The sequence below is a fragment of the Euleptes europaea genome, chromosome 2, assembly GCF_029931775.1.
Source record: "Euleptes europaea isolate rEulEur1 chromosome 2, rEulEur1.hap1, whole genome shotgun sequence".
Classification (NCBI taxonomy): Eukaryota; Metazoa; Chordata; class Lepidosauria; order Squamata; family Sphaerodactylidae; genus Euleptes; species Euleptes europaea.
Window position 1 is genome coordinate 81,710,367 of NC_079313.1, and position 22,116 is coordinate 81,732,482.

General features: G+C 42.6%; 1 protein-coding gene across 1 annotated transcript in view; it reads left to right on the plus strand.

The window, feature by feature from the left end:
- Nucleotides 1–22,116, plus strand: part of SORT1 (sortilin 1) — a 48,508-nt gene that overhangs the window by 8,869 nt on the left and 17,523 nt on the right. The window contains exons 2-5 of the mRNA XM_056844197.1: nt 13,757–13,816; nt 16,454–16,527; nt 18,077–18,179; nt 21,857–22,021. Of these exons, the coding sequence (XP_056700175.1) occupies nt 16,496–16,527; nt 18,077–18,179; nt 21,857–22,021 (300 nt within the window). The 5' untranslated portion in view covers nt 13,757–13,816; nt 16,454–16,495. The remainder of the gene's footprint in view (nt 1–13,756; nt 13,817–16,453; nt 16,528–18,076; nt 18,180–21,856; nt 22,022–22,116) is intronic.

Sequence of the window (22,116 nt, forward strand, 5' to 3'; positions counted from 1 at the left end):
TACCTGGGGCATTTGTATATTCTTCATGACTTAAAAGTAGGTGAAGTGACTAGACCACTGTTCATATGCTTCGCTGCATGGTGTGTGTATGAGTCACTTTTGTAGAATTGTTCTTGTTTTTGATGTGGGTGGGAGGAGTGACTTTTGTGCATTTGCCTAATTTGTTGCAAATTTTACAAGATCAAAAAATGGCAATATACAGCTAGTGTCTGCCAGTGGAGTAGGGCAGAAAATCACTAGTCTGTGAGAAGGCACAGCTGTATAAACAAGGGGTCCTCTTCCAGTTCTGTAGCAGTTTGTAGAGATGGTTGCCAACAAAGGCAGGGAAATCGCCACAAAACTGAGTTTCAAGTTTGACCCTGCAGCAGGTTCCTCCAGATCTTTTCTCTCTCTCCTGCGGTTGCTTCCTCATGGTGAAAATTCTGTGTTGCTTTCATCACCACTGCAAATACAGAGGCATGCGTGTTGGAATCAAAGCTTCCACATGTGGGAGTCTTGTGTGCTTTCGTCTGTGAGGATTAAATGCAAGAGGGGAGAACAATATAGTAAGCTACTTTGGATCCCCTGTAGGGAGAAAGGGCCCTGACCTGGATGGCCCAGGCTAGCCTGATCTCGTCAGATCTCAGAAGCTAAGCAGGGTCAGCCCTGGTTAGTATTTGGATGGGAGATCACCAAGGAATGCCAGGGTTGCTGTGCAGAGGAAGGCACTGGCAAACCACCTCTGTTAGTCTCTTGCCATGAAAACCCCAAAAAGGGGTTGCCACAAGTCAATTGCGACTTGAAGGCACTTTACACACACACAGGGAGAAAGGGGGATATAAATAATTTGTATTGGTCTGTGTTTTTTTACTCAAAAAGGTTGGGGTAAAGCAGGTTTAGAAAAAACTTTATCAAGGATGAGGAAAACCTGGAAAGAGGACGATGTAGAGCATGAGCCGAGGCATATTTTATTTTTATTCATTCGTTTATTAAAAAATCCTGTGGGTAGAAGCAACTTATGTTACCTTTGCATTTTCCATGCAGATAACCAAGGAGATTCTTTGCAGAGTTGGCCTCACTAACCTAATGTGTCTATTTTAGTTAGACCATGAAAAGTTGTTGAAGAAATTCCTTTGTATTCAACTTGATGAGTGCTGTTTGTATGGCATTTCTGTACGCTTCACCATTCATTTCTGCAGAGAGGGGTGATGTTTTCCATCTATTATTTTGTGCTTGCAAAGAGAAATACAACATTGTTTTTGAAGGGGTGGACAGATCTGCCTCACTATGACAGATGTAATTGCAAGTGGCAATATTTACACAGTGATTAAAGTCAGACACTTTGATCCTCCTAGTAGCATGGTTGAGTTTCTGGTGGAAGCTAATAGTATGGTTACAGTAATTTAAAGAATTAAATTTAATTCAGCCTTGTATTTTTTTGGAATATATATTCTTCAATATTGAAGGCTGCCAGATTGTATTAAGAATTCACATTTGCGGGACATATTTCTAAACACTGCTCAGGACACTGCTACATGTTAAGATTGGTATGGGAAACCACCAGAATTTCCTGCAGCAAATGTTTCAAGTGTACATGCGTAATACATGTCTCGACATCTGTGTGTGTGGTTCAAAGACCATGTACACATACTTTGAAACCTGATTGAACAGGCTTCCCAGGTGGATGTACTGAGATGTTCAAATGCATGTATACACAGGAGTATTATTTCCGTACTTGATGTAGTTGCTGCAGAACATGCTGGTGTAATATGTGGTTTCCACAGTATTTGTAATGCTACTACTTCCCTCTGTTACACAAATACTGTTGCCCTGTTTAGGTCCAAGATCGCTGATCCTAAAACTGAAAAATATATGGCATTTTTACTGTTAAGTAATTTTAAAGACAGTACTTGTACTACTGTTCCTTGAAAAGGCACTTCTGTTTATGTAATACTGGTTACAGGATACCCACGTGTGTGATCCAAAGCATTGTGTATGCTGTGAGTTTAGGCTTCCCATTTTCTCATGTTAAAGAAAATATTCACATTTGCAAAACTGTTCACTTACATACATTGGCATTCTTTTGTTTGTAGAAGAAATGATTGCTTGCAAGCCATGAACTTGTCCATGCCTTATAATTAGTGATCCCCAGCATGGCACCTGCTGATGTGTTTCCTGTCATCCACTTTTTTCTTTCTGAAAACAGGGAGCCAATCTGGGTTTCTTCTCCCTTACTGGGGCGGGAAGCATCACATTTGTGTCAGCAGGAAGCATGTGTTTGGAAACAGCTAGCTCCATCATAGGAGGATGCTTGGCTGGAACCTGCTAGCATTTTATGAGAAGTGGCCATTTTGTGACTGGCTGCACCTGCACCTGAGATTGACAGCCATTTTATGGGCAGGGCCTGTTATGGGTGGATATCTATGTTGTGACAAGAAACAGCCCTGACCTGTCTTGAGTTCGTAGTAAAGCACAAAACTCCATTATGTGGAGACAAGTACAGCATGTCAGCATACCATGTGGAAGAGGGGGTTGGCATATCTTTATCACAACTTGGCCATCTGTCACGATGCACTGTCAACCCAATGGGGGAACAAGGGAGAATTCCCCAGTCAGGCACATAGTCATTCCTGCCTCTACACCAAGCTTGTTTTGCACACCACAGCATTTCAGGCCGTGAACAAAATGGCCTAGGATCCTAAGGGGAAAGTATATTGGTAAACAGCTACTTCAGTAGGATTCAAAGGGCCACTCTTTCTCATTGGTCTGACAACGGAACTCCTTGCCCCGTGAGCCCCGATAAATTTGTGTCCCAAAGAAGCAAGCTTTTGTCAGCTTCTGCCAAGACACCTCGGGTGGGGTGGGGGGATATGGTTGATCAGTTTCCCAAGACAGGGAGATGTTCTGAAGATTAAGTGTTTATTAACAAGCAACTGTTTTCCTTTTGTTTTCTGTAGTTCAGGGTCTGCATCTGTTTGTGTGTAGAAATAAACCTGTAACAAGTTATATACTGGTTTGGGGAGACTTTTTGAGTTTTCTTTCCCATGAACCAGCTGCTTAAAGCTCATTCCACTGTACAGACTCTCTCTTACATGCGGAAGAAGGTTGGTTTTTATACCCTTTTCTCTACCTTTAAGGAGTCTCAAAGCGGCTTACAATCGCCTTTCCCGCCCCATAACCGATACCTTGTGAGGTAGGTGGGCTAAGAGAGTTCTGAGAGAACTGTGACTAGCCCAAGGACACCCAGCAAGCTTCAAGTGGAGGAGTGGGGAATATAATTCTGCTTCTCCAGATTAGAGTCCACCGCTCATAACCACTAAGCCACGCTGGCTGCACATAGAGCCATGTTCGAGGAGAAAAGTATTGACTGGTATGAGGCAATCTCTTATAAATCCTAAAATCCCCACAGGTGGTGTCAAGGAAACCGCTGGGGTCCCAGAGGGGTGGGGTATGGATGGGCATTTATTCACACACACAGGATCCCCTAGGGAACACTGTGAATCTACAACGTTGCCTGCTACCTGTTATCAGAGTCTTATGGGCTCAGCAAGGTTGGTCACCCATGTTCTAGATTGTTGGTCAGGGGGCTTTCCGCAGAAACCTACTCTTTCAAAAGCTCTGCTGGTAGGGAGTTGTGGTGGGTGGTTCTTCACTGCTAGTCCTCAACTATGAACCCCCCCCCCAACAAAGATGTGTGAATTTTGTGACATTGTTAACGGCCTTTTAGGGCAATCTGAAAGCATTATTGTGGAAGGCTTTTGAAATATGTTTATTATTGTGCTTGGGGTTTCAGGATTTTGTTTTTACTTGTGAGCCTCCTTGGATTTTCATAGGCCAGAAATGCAGTGTTTGGAAAGCCATGTAGTTCTTGGACTTCCATATACGTATTCGAGCCACTGCCTCATCTCATTCTGACAAATATTTACGCAGAAAACACTTCAGTGTAGGAAATGGCAAGCAACAGATGCACACACATCATGTGACAGTCATTCATTCTCATTATCGCTCTTTGCTCTGGTACCTTTTAAAATGAAAGTCACCCTGAGCTCCTTGAAGGAAGGTGGGATGCCAGCGTCACAGATGGAAATTCTTAAATATTTAATATCTTCAGCTACTGTGACTTCTCCTTCTGGAAAAAAATTCACAACTGTGTATCCAGCCTTACCTAACTTGTAATGTAGTCATAATCTGTGATTGATTCACCTTTAATAAGATGGGCAGTGTCCATGGATTCTGGCTCAGTAGGTTGCTCAGACTGGTTTTCTGGGTTTGTGCAAGTTTCTGGTAGAGCTACTACTTGCATAGCCTCTATCCAGCATTTGAATACCTGGTTACCTTGTTTGCCATCTAATGGTAATATGGGAATTATTTGCAGGGAAAAATTGGTGGGTGCGATGAAGAGTCTCCCCAACAATGCTCTCTTCTAGACCTTTTTGCATCCAGCTTGGCCATTTCTGGCCTTCAGGCTTCCTGGAGGGACAGGAATTGTAGGGGAGAATTAGTAAGGAACAAGACACCATCCCCTGACTCCACGTTAGCATTACAGTGCAAGAACTGAAGATCTGTTCCCAGTTCACTATGTGGAAAGTTACAGTTTTGCCTAGAGGCATATTGTCTTGTAGCCAGGCACACCTGGTATAATGCCATAGAGTCCACCCTCCAAAGCAGCCATTTTTTCCAGGGGCATTGAACAGTGTAGGCTGAAGATCAGTTGTAATTCTGGGAGATTACCCTAGTTGCCTACAAGACAGGAAACTGCTTTTGAGTAAGATTTTCAAGCACCCTTTCCTCATCTGTCAACAAAAGAAAAGTCTCTAGCCTCTAACTTATTTTCTTTATCCTGCTTTCCAAATCAACATTGTCTCCCAAAGCAGCTCACAACGATTAATATTCAAAATACAATTCTGGTGGGAAGTGCTGTATAAAAATGAAAAGAAAACACACCACTGCCTTCAGTTGTATGACAAAGACCAATTGGATTATGGGGATTCGGAGAATTTGAAAATGGCAACCCTAGTCATGCTTGAGGATATTTATAGAAACATGTTTCCCAGAGTCTATTATATGTTCCTATATGGGTGTACAGGTCTTGTGAAAAAATTGTCTGGACCTAGTAATACACAAGTGTTAGGAGTAGAACAAGCAACATTCTGAAAAGTGAGTTGCAGGTCTTCTCAAGTTTAAAACTTACAGTAAGAGAGAACTACCCCACTTACTTTGTTAAATGAGATTTAGTAAAGAAAAAAAAAGCCCTTTGTTTTTCATTGGCATGTATATAGTTCTTCCAGTCAACAACTGTGGATGTGGCAAAAGCTGAAAGAAATTTCAGGAAGCTGACACTCATCAACAACTCCTGTGTAGCAAGAATGGTTAACCCACCTAGCTATTTTGTCCGTTAGTGAAGGTATTTTATGAAGCTTTGGGAAACTGGGTATTTGTGATATATAGAGTTCAGAATACATTTTAACAATGCAACTCATGCAAAGTTACACCATTCCTAAATCCAGTGCTCTTAGAAGGAGAACCTCTGTTTAGGGATGAGTTGCTAAAAATTAGTAAACAAGTTTGTAGTTGTATTTTAGTCATTGTATTATTTTTCCCCAAAATGTGTTGAACTTCAGTAATACAAGGTACTTTTTGAGAAGCTGTTTTGTCTCTTGTTTTTGTCTTCATACAGTGGCCATCTTGATTGTTTTGTGGGGTGTGTGTGCAGAAGGATGATAGAAAAGCTCAAAGTGAAGTTGGCCAAATCTTTGAATACTTAAATCCATTGACTGGAGCTGTGAATGGGCAAGACAGAACTTTCTACAAACTTGAACAGGACCCCAGGTTTGCAGAATTATGTGAAATTAAAAAAAAATACATTGGAGGGTTTAAGAAACCTGAAAATGTTAAATGTTGCTTTAACAAACAGATTCCCTCAGTGGCTGCTGCAGTAGTGTTCCAGGCTGATAACACTCAACTGTCAGATCTGCTAAAAGAGTGGGGGGAATTGACTTCAAATTTCAAGTAAAATTTTGATGTCACTTTGAAGTCACTTTCAATTGGAAAATTAATTTAGAAGAAGAAGAAGAGTTGGTTTTTATATGCCAACTTTCTCTACCACTTAAGGGAGACTCAAACCGGCTTACAATCACCTCCCCTTCCCCTCCCCACAACAGACACTCTGTGAGGTAAGTGAGGCTGAGAGAGTGTGACTTGCCCAAGGTCACCCAGCTGGAGGAGTGGGGAATCAAACCTGGTTCTCCAGATCAGAGTCCACAGCTCCAAACCACCACTCTTAACCACTACACCACGCTGGCTGTCTTTAGGGAATCATGCAGATGGTTGCAGTAGATCTGTTCTAACTCCTTAGGCCTCTCACAAAGAGGCAGTTTCTAACTTCTCCTAGCAGCTTACTACTGCTAGCCATATTTTCCAAAAACATGTTTATCTTCCTCCAAGTAATGGAAAGACATAGAGCTAGTCTTACTGTTGGGAGCTAGCTCAGTTGTGACTTTAAAATGAAAGAGGGTGACTGCATGGTCTTCAAAGAGAGAAAGCACCAAACAAGGGAAGAACAGTTCAGCAGAACATTCAAAATTGTCTGGGTATGTGGAGAAATGGTGACATACCTTGTAATGATGCTACATCAGTAAGTAGTTGTGACACTAGCGCAACCACCACTGTCCCAGGAAAACCTGCATAGTTGTGGTTGTGTAAGCAAGAAACAAAGATTGCCAGCAATTTGAGGTGCTGGTTTCAGTGCTGATGAATAGTGATACTCCACAAGAAATGTGCTTGATAGGACAGCATCACATGGGTAGTTCAGTGATAACTGACACACAGTTTGCATGTGTGAAACAGCAGTGGTTGGAAGGGCCCTAAGTTTTTGCCACGTACTTCAGTCTCTGTGAAAGTTGTGAACCTGAGCTGCTAATGATTCTGTTCTTTGAATGTTATTATCCACTAAGAGAAAGTGACGCGCTGTCATCTTTGTCCCCCACCCTGAATATTAAATGAGTTATCAACTCTGTGTATAAGGAATCTAGGTAAACAAGGTCTGTCTCTGAGCATCGCTTAGATCTGAATTCTCTAGCTACCTTTCTGACAAGTCGTTACTGCTGTGTTTGGGCTTGCAGTGACTCTTGATTCATGATGTTACTGTGTTGGCTGCGGCAATATAGATACAATAGCTGTGTAGCTCAGCATCTAATCTGCACTTGAGTACCAGTATTTCTTTGAGCTCTTCTGTATTGGGATACTTTAGTTGTAATAGACGTCAGCTTCATTATTTCCATTTGGGGGTTATCTTTTTATTAATCCTTGGTCTTTGTGTGGAAGAAGTGAGCAGCTGGGGCTGGTACCATTAATCCTGAGGGAGAAATGAACCTTTCATACTTGCTCGCTTGGGCTGTTCTTTAGATGTCTTTCACCAAGCAGCATGATGGGTGATGTGATTTTAAAAAATAGTATCTAATTCCCAGAGTGTATGAACCTCGTTTATCAGACATAGTTGAGGAAGAAGAGGTGATCTTACAAACTTAGACAAAAGCCTCGGTTTAATTAGGATGGATTCAGACAAACAATTTTCCCATTGCAAAGGTAGTTTATTAAAGTGAACCAGAAATAGTATAAAATAACAAACAAAAGGATTACTTAGGTAGATTATTATTTGGCCTGGGTATAAGTACAGAATAGAGACTCAAAATTCTGGAAATGTTTTGTTCAGGCCATTTCAAAATGTAATTGATAGTGTATATTGATAGGCTACTATAAATGGTCATACCTTTTCTCTAGAACCCTATGTATGGGTCCTAATCTGGTACTGAAATTTGTCCAGACAAGCGTTCTAGAAGTCAGATACTAAGGTTATACTAAGTGCACCACTGCACTGACTCAACTCCAGGCGAGGGTGGCAACGGGCAGAAAAAGGCAGAACGCACACTCCCGCAGAGGCGAGAGGGCACCCCCCGGCAGAACAGGCAACAGCCCCCCTTTGGCTTCCTCCCCAACCACAGAAACTGCTTCCCCACACGCACACACAGAATCTGCTTCCCCCCTTCCACACACACGCAGGAGAAAAGGTATAGAGAAAACCCCAAAAAACCAAACTGTGTGGATGTCTTCCAGCAGGAGGAGAAGTAAATCCAATCCTATTCCAGTAAGCAGCTCAACTCAGGATCTCTCAGGAGCAGCACCACCAAAATGGAAGGAAATGAACTCGGGACGGGATGGGAGGGACTCGGGAGTTTTTATACTCTTCTCCTGGCCAATTCAAAAGGGAGAATCCCTGCTCTGATTGGCCAGAAGACCCAGCTTGGGCCACCAATGGCCATGGGAGAATGCTGATTCAGGGGCGCCAAAGTTGTACGAACTTATTCGGTGTCCACCCAAACTCGCTGAGTTCGGCTCGTCGTTTTCCCACCTTTTTTGACTTTGGCACTATCCGAACTGGAAACTGCCGAATCAGGGAAAATTCGGCTGTTTTCCATGTCAGGTGGAACCGAATCGACAGCCCTAGACTGTACATTGGGCATATCACACCTCTTCTGTGCAGAAACCCTTCAGTCACCACTGAGCAGATATTGTCGTGGCCAACTCTCTCAGCTGCATACTGCATATAACTGCTTATCCTTCCATTTTTAGTTATGGTTTCATGAACATACAAGAGCAGTATTTTCCATAGGCTGTAGCCAGAGACCTTCTACTGAATCATTTGTGCTTATGGAATAACATTTTGCAATCTTGCTGTTTTTTAAATTGCATTAAATTCCTTGTCGTGGAAAAACTCTATTCCTTGCAGTTCTTCAGTAGCCTTATTTCAGTTTTCGCTCTCAAACAGTTTTCTGTGAATGTTTTCTAATGTAAGGTTCTTTAGCTCTTCAGCCTATTTTTTGTGTTCTGTATTGTAATTAAAGTTAGTGAAACTAGCCTTTAATGACCAGGTTAGCAACAAGAATCTTGTCTAGTGATTTTACCCCTATATTCAGAGTTAAATTGATGGTACAGTGGTAAAAGCTGTGTGAAGACTAGAATAATAATAATAGTAAACTTTGAGCGCAAACCAGTACTACAGTCATGGATAAGAACTGCAGGTAGAAATTGTCTTTGCTAAGAATTGGACATAAGGTTTACACTTTTCTAAGGAGAAGACCTCAACAGTTGTGCATCTTGCAGTGTTTCCCTCACTGTTAAACACCCACGTTCTTCAAACATGTGCCAAACGTTTTCCTCAAACCTGGCAATGAGGCCTATGCCATGCAGGCCTGGCTCATTATTTGGTGAAGGTTTAATTTACCTGATTTATTTATTTATTTCATTTGTACCCTGCCTTACCCTGTGAGGTAGGTTAGGCTGAGAGAGTGTGACTGGCGCAAGGTCAGCCAGCGAGCTTCCACAGCACAATGGAGCTTTGAACCTAGGTCTCCCAGGATAATCATGCATAATTTTTTCTGAATTTTTTTCAACGTAGGCCAAGTGTATCTGCGTGACTTAAGCTGGTAGAATCCCACTGAAAACAACGTAACATAAAACTGTGTGAGCATTCCAGTGAATGTGCTGAGTGCGCCTAACTCTTGTGTCTTAAGACTTCAGTGATTAATAGGGTTGCAAGCTCCGAGTTGGGGAATACCTGGTGATTTTGGGGGTGGAGCCTGAGGAGGGCGGGGTTTGGAGAGGGGAGGGACTTCAATGCCATAGAGTCCAATTGACATGGCCATTTTCTCCAGGGGAACTGATCCCTGTCGCCTGGAGATCAGTTTTAATAGCGGGAGATCTCCAACCACCACCTGGAGGCTGGCAACCCTAGTGATTAATCTGAATGATACTTGAAGAAGCAAAAACTGTTTGTGCTAAGTTGATTTTTAGGCATGTACATATAACCTTTATGCTTTGGGAGTTGAGTGGGGGACACTGTTATGACTTGTTGCAATGATTATACATGTAAAAGCTGTGCTGGGATAATTAAGAAATTATAGCGGCTGTTGGTCTTGCATGGGTAACTGATGGCAAAGGACGAAAGATGTGACTTGACTTTCTTAGGTATTAGTGATCTCAAACTTTTTCAGAATCATTTGTTTCAGATGATCATCAGCTTTCAGTTCAACTGTAGAAGGCTGGCTAAAACGACTTTCCCAAGGTTATGTTTTCTTTGATAAACAGGTTTGGGTTTTGAGCTGTGTGAAAGTGACTGTTGTGTAGGAAATAGCCCCTTTTAAACCGTAGAGTTAAACGAGGTTTATTTAAAACATCTGTATGCAGTCTCATAACATATTCATGAAGTGGCTCACATCTGTTATAAAAGTATGATGACATCAGTACAATCCATACTCTAATAAAAAAACACAATTAAAATATCAGCAATATATACCAGCCATAGAATGAAAACCAAAGCAGCTGCAAAAAAAAAAGGAAAGAAAGAAAGAAAAAAGGAAAAGAAAAAAATACAAGGAAGAAAGGAGGGTGAGGACAGCAATGTGAACAAATTATAATTATATCCAAAAACCTTGGAGAACGCAAATACCTTCACCTGCTGCAGTAAGCCCAAAATACTGTCACGTGAACAGATGAAGAGGGGGTTCCACAGGTAAAGTACTAGAACAGCAAAAGTTCTGTCGCAGGCATTTAAACATGAACATATTGTATTTCCTAGATTCTCAGAAGGGAGCTGGATTTATATAGGTGTTGTTGCCATCACAGAAAGCAAAAGCATCCCTGATTCTCCAGCTGAGGCCACACCTTCTCCTGAATATAAGCATGGTGCTGGGAATTAAATGTGAAATGAACAATACTGTCACTTGCAACATTACTGTGAGATATTAGCTTCTTGTGAAAGTGCTCTGCCTCATGCCAAGATTAATGCCTGTATATTTTATGCAAATGCTTGTACTGTATCCCAGTTCTTTCATCTAAAACTTTCTCCTAGTTTGCAGTGCTGATTCTTAACTTTAAATCTGTCAGAAGTTTTATGTTAGCAAACCTAAATTTATCTTCAAGTCCAATACAGTTTCACATACTTCAGTTAAGACCTCCTTGGCATTGACCATTCCAAGCCTTTATTAAAAGGAGTAGTCTGTACGTAAATAGTTCTTAGCAACCTCTCCCTTCTTCAGACTAGTTACTAATTAGAGCCATGCTAATGTAGCTGAGAAGGGTAATTTAACCCCCCTAGATTCTAATGAGCAGTTTCATAGTCCTACTTTGCTACATGATACTACTACTTTGCTTACCTCTATCTTAAATCAACTAGTTCTTCAAATTAAGAATATTATTGGCAGTTCTTGATAACCTTGTCTTGAGATTGAAAACAGTTTGCTTAGGGAATATTTTTGGGAGGGGGAGGCTTTGTCTTAATATTGTTGTTACACAGACAGTTCACATCATTTATTTTAATAAAACAGACATTTGAGTTTTGAAACTTCATAAGTATGCCAAGCAGTACAACTTTGTGTGCTAAGGTATACATTGATTCATATTCTTAGTAAGTTTAAGTCTGATAAGGAGGGAAGCCTTGCATATATTTCAGTTCCCTCCCCCTTTCCTCTCTCTAACTAATCTCCCTCGCTAATAATTTGAAATAGCCAGGAATAACAGGAATATTAGCAATGTCCCGGGGTCTTAACTCACACTTTTTAGTTGCATAAAATTCTGGCAAATGGCCCTAGAGAACATTTTCTGAAAACAAGCTGTAGTCTGCACAGTGGTTGTCACCCTTGCTCTTTCCCCTGGAAAGCAGCAATTATAGCTGGTTCTGAAGGCTAGAATGCTTAGTCTTCTTGTTTTGCTTTCTAGACTGAGTGTCCTAGAGTTCCTTTTGTTGTCAGGAGGCGAGGAGGTTCATAGCCAGACATGTATTTAAGAAAGACTTTAATGGACTCAGAGGCATGATGAGAGTCATTCCATGGCGAGAATGCTGGAAGGGAGAGGATCAAGTGAAGGGTGGGCTCTCCTAGAACAAGAGCTCTTGCAAGCTCACGCTGTCAGTATTCCAGTAAGATGGAAATGTGGTAGAGAATTCACTATGATGGGGGGGGGGGATTTAAACTCTAACGAAGGGAACCCATTACCCAAATAAAGAAAATGGATTCAAAGTATTTATTCTCAGCCTGTATGCCCTGCTGTTGGACTTCCAGAGGAAATGTTTGGCCACTGTGTGAGACAGGATGCTGGACTAGATGGACCACTGGTCTGATCCAGCAGGGCTCTTCTTATGTTCTTATTTCTTATGTCAATAAAAATGGCACGTTGACTCAACTTTTTTCCATTTCCAGTCGTGTGGGCAGCCGGGGAAGGGGCGTCACCCCATCTCACGTGTTCCGCAGGGCGGCACACACAGCAGCTGGGTTGGCAGGCACCTGGCCGCAGCCTCTGATCAGTGGCTGCCGCCGCCGCCCCCTCTCTTCATTCGCCTGGGACAGCTGTCCCCCTCGCCTCCCCTAGATCTGCCCTGGGTTATATTGGATAGTTGTCCCGCTCTCGGTTTTCTGGTGTGTCTACAATAATATCGGAGTCATGGTATTTCACAGCCCAAGTGTTTGCTGAGCTGCATACAGAGAGCTGAGGTCTTAACAGGTTGAGGCTTCGTTTGAGGTGACCTTTAAAAGTCTACGGTGGGGGCCCTTGAGTACTTCCCACTAGTTTTTCTTTCTGTGTTAATGCTGATACACATCTGTAGGCAAGCCTTAATTTTGTAGCTTTTGGAAGTTGGAAACAAGAACAGGTTGTTCCCTTTCCCAGTGCTAGATTATTGTGGTTGTCATTGTGACCCAGTTGAACAGGTGTTGGCACAAGCTGCAAGGAATGTGAAGGGTGAGGGAACTCGAGCTCAAGCCACATGTTACGTGGAGTTCTGTGATTCTTTCCACTACACTTTTAACCCAAGCAGCCTGGGTAAGCTGCAAGTCACAGCAGAAGTAGTGTAGGTGGGGGGAGATTAACTCTTGCTTAACTCTTCCCCCTCCATTTTTCCTTTTCTTCTGAAACTTCCTCCCCAAGCTGCTTTTTCAGCCTCCCCAAGCTGCTTTTTCAATGGTGCAGTATTTCGATCAACTCACAGCTCAGGCTTTTGTTTTAGCAGCGGCATAGTAGAGCATGTTGGGCAAAGCAGCTGTTTGAGAGAAAAGGGTACTTCTTGCCGCGGAGAAGTAGCTAGTAATAGGTGTGCAATTTTCCCCTCTTCCAAACAGTTCCGTAGTTGAATCTTTGTTCATAGCCTTCATCCCTTTCTTCTATCAGCGAGATGTTTAGTGAGCTCCTGCTCGAGGAATGAAATCTAACCCAGAGCATGCATTTTTGGTCAAATGACTGTAAAATAAAGATTGATTGATTGAACCCAGAGCATGCAGCACAGATACACTTGTGGGTCGAATGACCTGTTGGACTTGGTAGCTATAATTGTTAGACTTGAGAAGGGTGGTTGAGAGGCAGTGTGGTCATGAAGAATAGTTAATCGGTGCCCAGAAATTATCGCCACCCTTCCGAATGAAGGAAGAGATTGCTTGCTTGCCAGCGTGGGTAGAAGAAAAGGGCTCAATTATCTTTTGTATTATTTGAAGCTTTTGTTCAACTGTTTTTTCTTTGAATTACCAATGGAACATCTTAAGAAAGGAGATGGGACGAGGGAAGGGTAAGATTACAGATTTAGATGGTTGGGGAACAAAAAGGGAACATAGTTTATGGGAGGGGAAGAAGCACAAGGAAATTGTGTCAGAAATTAAATATGATACATATTCATGTCCGAACAGATTCCTGAAGTCAGACCAGAAAGACTGAATGATCTTTGTAATTATCTTCACAGTGTGTCTTCGATGGTCTTAGTGGCTCCGTGTCCCTGTCCTGGATTGGAGACAGCACTGGGGTAAGTAGTACAAATAGGCTGAATTGATTTTTGCATATGCATTCCAAAGGTCTGAGTGCAATGTGTGAACCAAGAATTCCAGTCTTTCCATGAGTCAATCAATGCCTTCACTTTAATCTTCCCACACAGAAAGATAGTATTAATCCTGTCTGGTGGGTCCTGAGGAGTGGAGCTTTGGCAGGCTCTTCCGATTTGGGTAATTTCATCTGTAAGGTATGCAAGATCCACTAGAGATCAAGTCAGACAGAATATATGACAAGTGGGTGCTGCAAACCATTCAGGTTCTTCTTTTCAGTATTACAGTACTACTATCCTACCTATGGCCAAAGAGGCTGATGAGAAACTGTGTAGGAGTTGTGCACTGGATGACTCACTGTGGGTTTGGTCAGAAACTTCTGGTTGTCCATCAGTGTATAAGGTGACAATTGCTTCAGGGCTGAGGCCTTGCTGGAGAGGAGGAAGAAGCACCGCCCTTGCAGAGAAGCTGCTTGTTCTCCTGGAACAAAATCTCACGGAGAGCAAGGAGCAAGTGGAGCCTCTTGAGTTGGAAGAACATGAGTTCTGCTCCAGACTGTGAACTGTTGCTAGGAATTATGCCAGGTATTGTTCCTCTCCAAAGAGAGGACTTCAAAATTGTGGTATTGACATCCAACCCCAGTGAATAAACTAGCTGAGATGATATGCATGAGTAAAATGTCAGCGTTGGTATATTGGGCATGTGCCTATTGAGAAGAGAGAGCAAAACCACAAAGACTGCTTTAGAACATGTGTAATGAATATTTGAATATTGTCTTCAAAAAGTGATCTGTGAAGTAGACATCATAGGCATCAGTTGTAAATAGCAATGTTAGATGTACCTCTCTCCTTTAATAAAGTAATAAACCCCAAGGTCCCTGCGCTTATGCTGAAATTAATCTTCACCCTTCCCTGCATTCTGTAGCTACAGAAAGATACCTGTCTCTTCTGTGCAGACAGGTTAGTATTGTGTTGACTACAAGTGTAACTTTCCTGCCAGCTTTATACCAGCTTGGATGGGGAAAGGTTAATCTTGGATGGGAGGGAGAAAGCGCAATGCGTGGAATCACATTGGTGGTTGCTGTGTAGCTATGCAAGTTTTTGCTCATTAAAATGCTTATGTCCTGCTTTTACCCCTTCGCAAAAGAGGCCCTGTTGTCCCCTATTGCTTTTGGATAAAAAGGAAGCAATACAGCAAGCCTAGCAACCACTGATGACTGCATCTGTTCTCCCCTCCCCAATTCAAAAAAACTTAGAATGAAGCTAGCACAAAATGTATGAACTCACATTGGTTTCCCTTCATTTGAACTGGTGGTGTCAGTAAACCCTGCCAGAGATCAGTTGGCGGTGACCTTGGGCCAGATTCTGCCTGTGGGCTCACCAGTTGCTAGTTCATCCTGGATACTATTTTGGAATCCCCTAGGGTTCATTCAGCTGACCACAATGCCTTGCGGACCAAGCAGCATAGGTGTTGCCAGATTTTAAAAACTCATTCATATGTGTTTGAAAACCACACAGTCCCAATTCAGAATGGGGATATGACTGAAATTTAGGGTTGGAGCCCTTTTGTCTATTCATCTTAATTCCTTGTTGCGTGCTAGCAGGCATTGTTACTTCAGAATGGTCTGGTAGCTGTCTGGTCCCTCATCAAATCAATACAACCACAAATGCACCTCCCCCTGGTCTGATCAGTGCTCTGTTTATGGTGCTTTGGTTACAACTGTTGGTTTGTGTTTGGATATGTCCCAAGTTTCTGGCATCTGGAGACAGTGCATGTCTGTTTAGCCGCTGAGTACAATATGCTTTCATGTTGTGGTTAGGTGTGAGTTTGTGACATAGTTAAATGGCTGGCAGACATTTTCTATAATGGGTAAGATGGTTAAATGTCTCCTTTTTCATAGGAGTTAGCTAATAGTCTAACTTCCACTTCTGATTAGTCTCCCTTCTGTCTTAGTTAAATGGCTAACAGAAGTGAGATGAAAAGAAGAAAGTGGATTTGGAATAATTTTTTGCTAACTGTTGGGTGTATTGTAACTTTACAATGTTACAGCACAAAAGGGTTGTAGTAGAATTTTGGGCTCCCAGTATTTCACTTAATATTATTCTGCAGAATTCTCTGACCTCTAGACAGATTAGCTATTAACAGAAAAACCTGGGTCAAACCAGTTATCTGAAATTAAGTGGATTATCCTTTTGGGGGGTGGGGTGCGGGGGACACACACAAAATTTTGACAGAACAGAGTGTCAAAGCATTCGATGATGACATTGAGAGACTTGATTTTTCAGAGGGTTATCAAACATAATAAAGAAAATTGTGAAGTTAGAACATGATTACTTTCCATGAATTTCGTTATATTCAACTGATTTTGTGCATGCATATATGAGTTTGGAAATGACTATATCTTGTTTCAGCTAACTTTTGGAAGATTTTTTTTTACCCCTGGAAAAAATATATTGTGATCTGCATATAAGTTGAACTGCACAAAACTAGTCTAGTACACACTTACGTTGGCTATGCTACATATGAATCAGTATAGAGAGGACGGAATAGTAATTTGGCCTTAGACTGCCTTGGGGCTATGACTGTTGGAGCTAATTTTCTGGCTTCTTTTTTCTCTCCAGGTTATTCTTGTGTTGACCACATTTCAGGTACCTCTAGTGATCATGAGTTTTGGGCAGTCTAAACTCTACCGGAGGTGAGGATTTTGTGAATGTCTGTGAACTTGAAGCACATGTTGTAACAGTCTTCCCTTTGTTGAAGTCAAAAGTGTGATGACTTGTCCTGTGTATGAGGTAGTTTGTACTTGTTCCCAAATCCTAGGTGTGGCAATTAAAGGCCAGGTTTCTCATCTGGTGACGGCTCATTCTGCAAAGGCAGCGATGAGTGCTAGGATGACTGTGTGGGCAGAAAGCAGGGCTGATTTCCTTGAGGGCCAGGGTGGATCTTGTCTTTGCCCTTGCATCTCTTGGAGGGTCCAACACGTTGGAAGGGCAGCATTCTATGTTTACTCATAGCATTGCAACAGTACTTTCTGGGGGAGGTCATACTGGTTTTAACAGTGACACAGATCCTGAGTTGCCAGTTCTGTGCCAGAAGTATCCTGCCCGTGGGTTTGTTCATATGCATGACTTACTCTGGAGAAATAGGTATAGAACACAGTCTTTCCTGAATTACGAACACATTGACTGTGGTGCAGTTAATCGAGAATTTTACCATTTTTGAGGGCCAGTATCTTAATGAAGGGACCATATGTAAACCACCCCCTCTCTGCCATTTGGAAATCCTGCGGGGGGTAGCTTCCTTTTGGCTTGTTTCTACATATACCTTCCTCTCATCTTTCGTCATTCGCTCTGTGCAGAGGGAGCCACAGCCACACAATTGCACTTATTGGAAAGAGTCCCATTGACAGATAAAAGCAAGAAACAGTGGCTGGGATCACTCCTTCCTTGTTACTTTTGATAGTCTGCCCTGTTTTCCTTCTGCAGAACTGCTGGAGAAATCAGCTGCACCAGAGGCATTAAGTCTGTCAAGCCAATCCTCCTTCCCTCTGGCAAGGAGTTGTTCCTGCTGAGGACAACTGTACAGTGCCGTACACTCTTCTGGCTAGAGGCAAGGGAAAAGGCAAGGGCAGCTGAGCGTTTCAGACACTCTCCAGCCTCTGCTGCCTGTATAGATGGCTGGTAGGAGGAAGCTAGCTCCCTCCCTCAGGTTTCCAAATTTGGGAGCGCGGGCTTGTTTTTGAGTGGTCACCCATTACAAACCATTAATATATTAAGAGTAAGTTTAAACAGGCTTGTAACAGTGGGATTGGCAAGTGAAGGAGAAGAGGGCCTACTGCGGTGGAATAAACCCAACAAAAAAGTCTTGTTCTAGAAATTATGCAGAGTCTGTACCTCAAAAGTTTTCCAAGGTGGAAGACTGACCACTTAGGTGGCTTCTAGAACTCCAGGGTCAGAAAGGAAGCACGTGTGTTGCTTGAGGTGCAGGATGGATGGGTAGGCAAATAAGTGATTTTAAGATCTTAGTGGATCAGCTGGTTAGTTGCTACACACAACTGGCTCCTTACATGCTTGCAGCTGTCATATGGAGTGATGGTCTTCAGGTGGCAGTCATAAATTTGTTCAGTCCTATCATTTTTCTGCTATTCTCAGTTGCTTTACACATCATCCAAATGTTGAGAAAGTCGCCATTTGTATCAGTCTTCCTGTGCTGAAATGTCTGCATTTCTTTTTCTTAAATCTTAGCGAGGACTATGGAAAAACTTTCAAGGACATCACAGATCTCATTAACAACACATTCATCAGAACAGAGTTTGGAATGGCAATTGGACCAGAGAATTCAGGGAAGGTAAGATACGCTAATATTATTTGGAGTTGTGCAAGAGAATAACCAGCAGCACTGGCTTTACAATAAGAATTTCAAAAACAATAATAGACGCAAAAGTCACAAATCTATATTAACAATGAAATAAACAAGTAATGAGATGCAAAATTTGTGAGTCCAAAACAATGCCTGTTACATCACGGTATGACATGCAGTAAATTCTGTTGTCCAAAATAATGCCTGTTACATCACAGGGTATGTCATGCAGTAAATTCTGTCCATGAAAGGAATCCAAAATTTCCGCAGTAATATTAATAGTCCACACAGATGACTTCAAACCACACATATAAGAAGAATAAGAACCCCTCAATAATGATAGACAGGGATCTGGTAATCGTCCTGTTTTGATACTAGTCTTCCTCAGGGTTCACTAATAAAACACAGCATATATGCCAAAGCATAAAATAATATACAATACCAATACAATTACATACAAAACTTGGTATATAGTACAAAGTAGTACTCTCCTTTGTATTAAAATGGAGTTCGCCTCTAGCTTAATAGTAAGAGCAAACTTGAGAATTGCTTGAGTTATCAGATGCCCAGGATCTCAATGGAGACAACCTTTGCTCTCTGTTCTCCAAGCGATGGTTGTTTGATATGCTGCTTAGTGTATGTGATATAGTGAGCATTACAGAAACCTGGTGGAGGGGAGAGAACCAGTGGGATACAGTCATCCCTGGTTACAAACTGTATAGAAATGACAGGGAAGGGGGTGTTGCTATGTATACCAAGGAAGGCATAGTGTCTAATAAGCTAGAGACCATAAAAAGGACAGACTCGTCCACAGAATCTTTATGGGTAACGATTCCGGGCCCCAAAGGAGATTTAGTACTGGGGATGTTCTATCGGCCCCCTGGCCAAATGGCTCAGGGTGATCTTGAGATGGAAAATGAAATTAGTGAAGCATGTAAAGGTAATGAAGTAGTAATAATGGGAGACTTCAACTTCCCTCATATTGATTGGATAAATGTATGCTCCAGTCAAGCCAAAGAGATAAAATTTTTAGACATCCTAAATGACTGTGCCCTTGAACAGTTGGTCATAGACCCAACCAGAGTGGAGGCGATCCTGGATTTAATACTCTGTGGTGCTGCCAGTGATTTAGTGCAGGATGTGGATGTAGTTGAGCCAGTTGGCAATAGTGATCACAATGGCATCAAGTTTAATTTATATGCAAATGGGAAAGTGACTGGGAAATCTCACACAATTACCTTTGACTTTAAAAGAGAGAACTTCTCTAAAATGAGAAAACTGGTAAAGAGGAAGTTGAAAGGAACAGTTAGGAGGGTTAAATCTCTTGAAAAGGCTTGGGGGTTACTCAAGTCCACATTACTAGAGGCTCAGCTAGCTTGTATACCGCAGGTCAGGAAAGATAGTAATAAGTCCAAGAGGTCCACCATGGCTAACGGGTAAGGTCAAGGAAGCAATTAGAGAAAAAAAGTCTTCCTTCAGAGACTGGAAGGTTTGCCCAAACAAGGCGAACAGAAGCAAACACAAACTTGCACAAAGGAAATGCACAAAGGAAATGCAAGCAGATAATTAGAGATGCAAAAAAAGATTTTGAGGGGCTTATTGCTAAACACATCAAAACAAACAATAAGAAATTCTTTAAGTATATTAGGAGTAGGAAACCAGCTAGGGAAGCGGTTGGACCATTGGATGACAATGGGAGTAAAGGAACTCTAAGGGAGGATAAAGTGATTGCTGAAAAACTAAATGAATTCTTCTCATCTGTCTTCACTGTTGAAGATACAGGGCAGATTCCTTCTCCTGAACAGAGATTTTGGAGAGGGGAAAACGAGGAACTGAGGCAAATAGTGGCAACAAGGCAGGAAGTCCTAGACCAGTGGTCGGCAAACTCATTAGTCAACAGAGCCAAAAATCAACAGTACAACCATTGAGATTTCTTTTGAGAGCCAAATTTCTTAAACTTAAACTATCTAGGCAGCGACGAGCACTGCCCCAATGGCTCAGCAGAATGTCCCTGGACCGTGGGGGGAAGGCGGGGGGGGGGCCTACGTAACTTCCCTCCCACCCAATTCCCTGAACTCAATAGCGGGGGTGGGGAAGCCTGGCCTCTCATCTGCACACAACCCTTGCAGCCTGATCCCCCCCTTACGCAAGAGTACCGCGGGGGGTGGGAGAGGGAAGAAGCCCGGTTTGAGCCGAGGAGGAGGATCCAGTCCCAAACAGGGGAGGGATGATAGGCTTCCCGGCTTCTCAAGCCTCCTCCCCGGCTCGACCAGGCTTCTTCTTCTCCTTGCCGGCCCGTCTCCTCTTCCATAGTCTCGAATAATGGTGGCGGTGGAGGAAGAGCTCGGGACGCCTCCTACTCCCGAGTAAAAAAGGGGAAGGCAGCCCGGAAGTAACACCACCCCCAGCATCCAGGCCCCAGCATCCAGAGCCGTGAAAGAGGGAGGGGGCTGTGGCTCACTGGTAGACCATCTGCTTGGCATACAGGAAGTCCCAGCTTCAATCCCTGGCATCTCCAGTTAAAAGAGTAGGGTAGTAGGTGATGTGAAAGACCTCCACCTGAGATCCTGGAGGAGCCACTGCCAGCCTGAGTAGACAGTGTTGACCTTATTCATTATAAGGCAGCCATGTATGCTTTGCAGTCTTGCGGTTCTTCTTAGTAAGCATGCAAAGAGGCACCTTGTGGTGCCTTTCCCCCTGTGCATGCACATGAGCAGCTGGTTCTTCCAGATAGGTAGATAATAATATGGTGGCTCTACAGATGCTTGCAACCAAGTAGATTGAGCTCTGCGATCCACCTGAGGGCCCTGACTTATAGGTTGAAGACCAGCGCCTCAGGGGGCTCCTGTACCATAACATTTCTACATTTTTCTACTTTCCCTCCCCAGTTTAATTGGCATAGAGATAGAACATTATTCTTGAGTCTTCAGTGCCCCCCTTGTAAACTGGAGCTGTTGTCTGGCCAGTGCAGACTTAAATTCATTGTGCTAGTGTCAGGAAGTTCTGGCAGTAACTCGGAAACTCATGGTTACTTGTTAGAGCAGATCAGTATCCTTGACAGAACACAAACCTTTCAGACAGCAACTTTTACTTCTTATCCCACTTCTGGTCTGCACTCTGCTACATTTGATACAAGGTAGGTAGGCTGTACAGGACTCGTCTGCACTGCCAGTAGTTAGACATGTTGTCTAACTCTGCATTTTATCTGACTGTCATTCGTTTGCTGCCAAAATAGAAGCACTGGTTAAACACTGTTTTAGTTTCATCCTGGGTCATTAAGGCAGTCCTTGGACTCTCGAGAACATTATGTTTGGTATTATATAATATGTGCATTATGTGTGATAATGAATCAGTGCATTTACACAAAAGCACACTGAAGATTTGCACAATGGACCTAAGCAAGGGAAATGGTGCGTGGAATAAGTTGAGATTTTCTGTCCCATGACCTGCTGTGGTTTTTGTTTTGGATTAGTGAGAGATCTTTACCCTCTTCAAAACCTCACCGTTTGTAATGTACAGTAATATCTTCTATTCATTCTGGTAATATCTGGGTCTCTGTTATTGTATCGACTTTGTTCAGCCCTAGCCCACAGTTTATTGGTGCTGTGGATGAAGGTCTTAGGGTCCACATTGAAAAGTAACCTCATCTTTGTCTTTCTGTTTAGGTGATATTGACAGGGGACAGATCTGGACTTTACCATGCTGGAAAAATCGTCAGATCAGATGATTTTGCTAAAAACTTTATACTTACAGAGATCCCTTTTCACCCTTTGACTCAAATAGTTTATCATCCTCAGAATTCTGATTTCTTATTGTCCCTCAGCACTGAGGTAAGTCTGGGATTGCTGAATTGTTCATTAGCTCATTTATTCATTAGTACAGTGGTAACTGAGCCCTACATTTGAGCTCCTAGAAGCCATTGAGG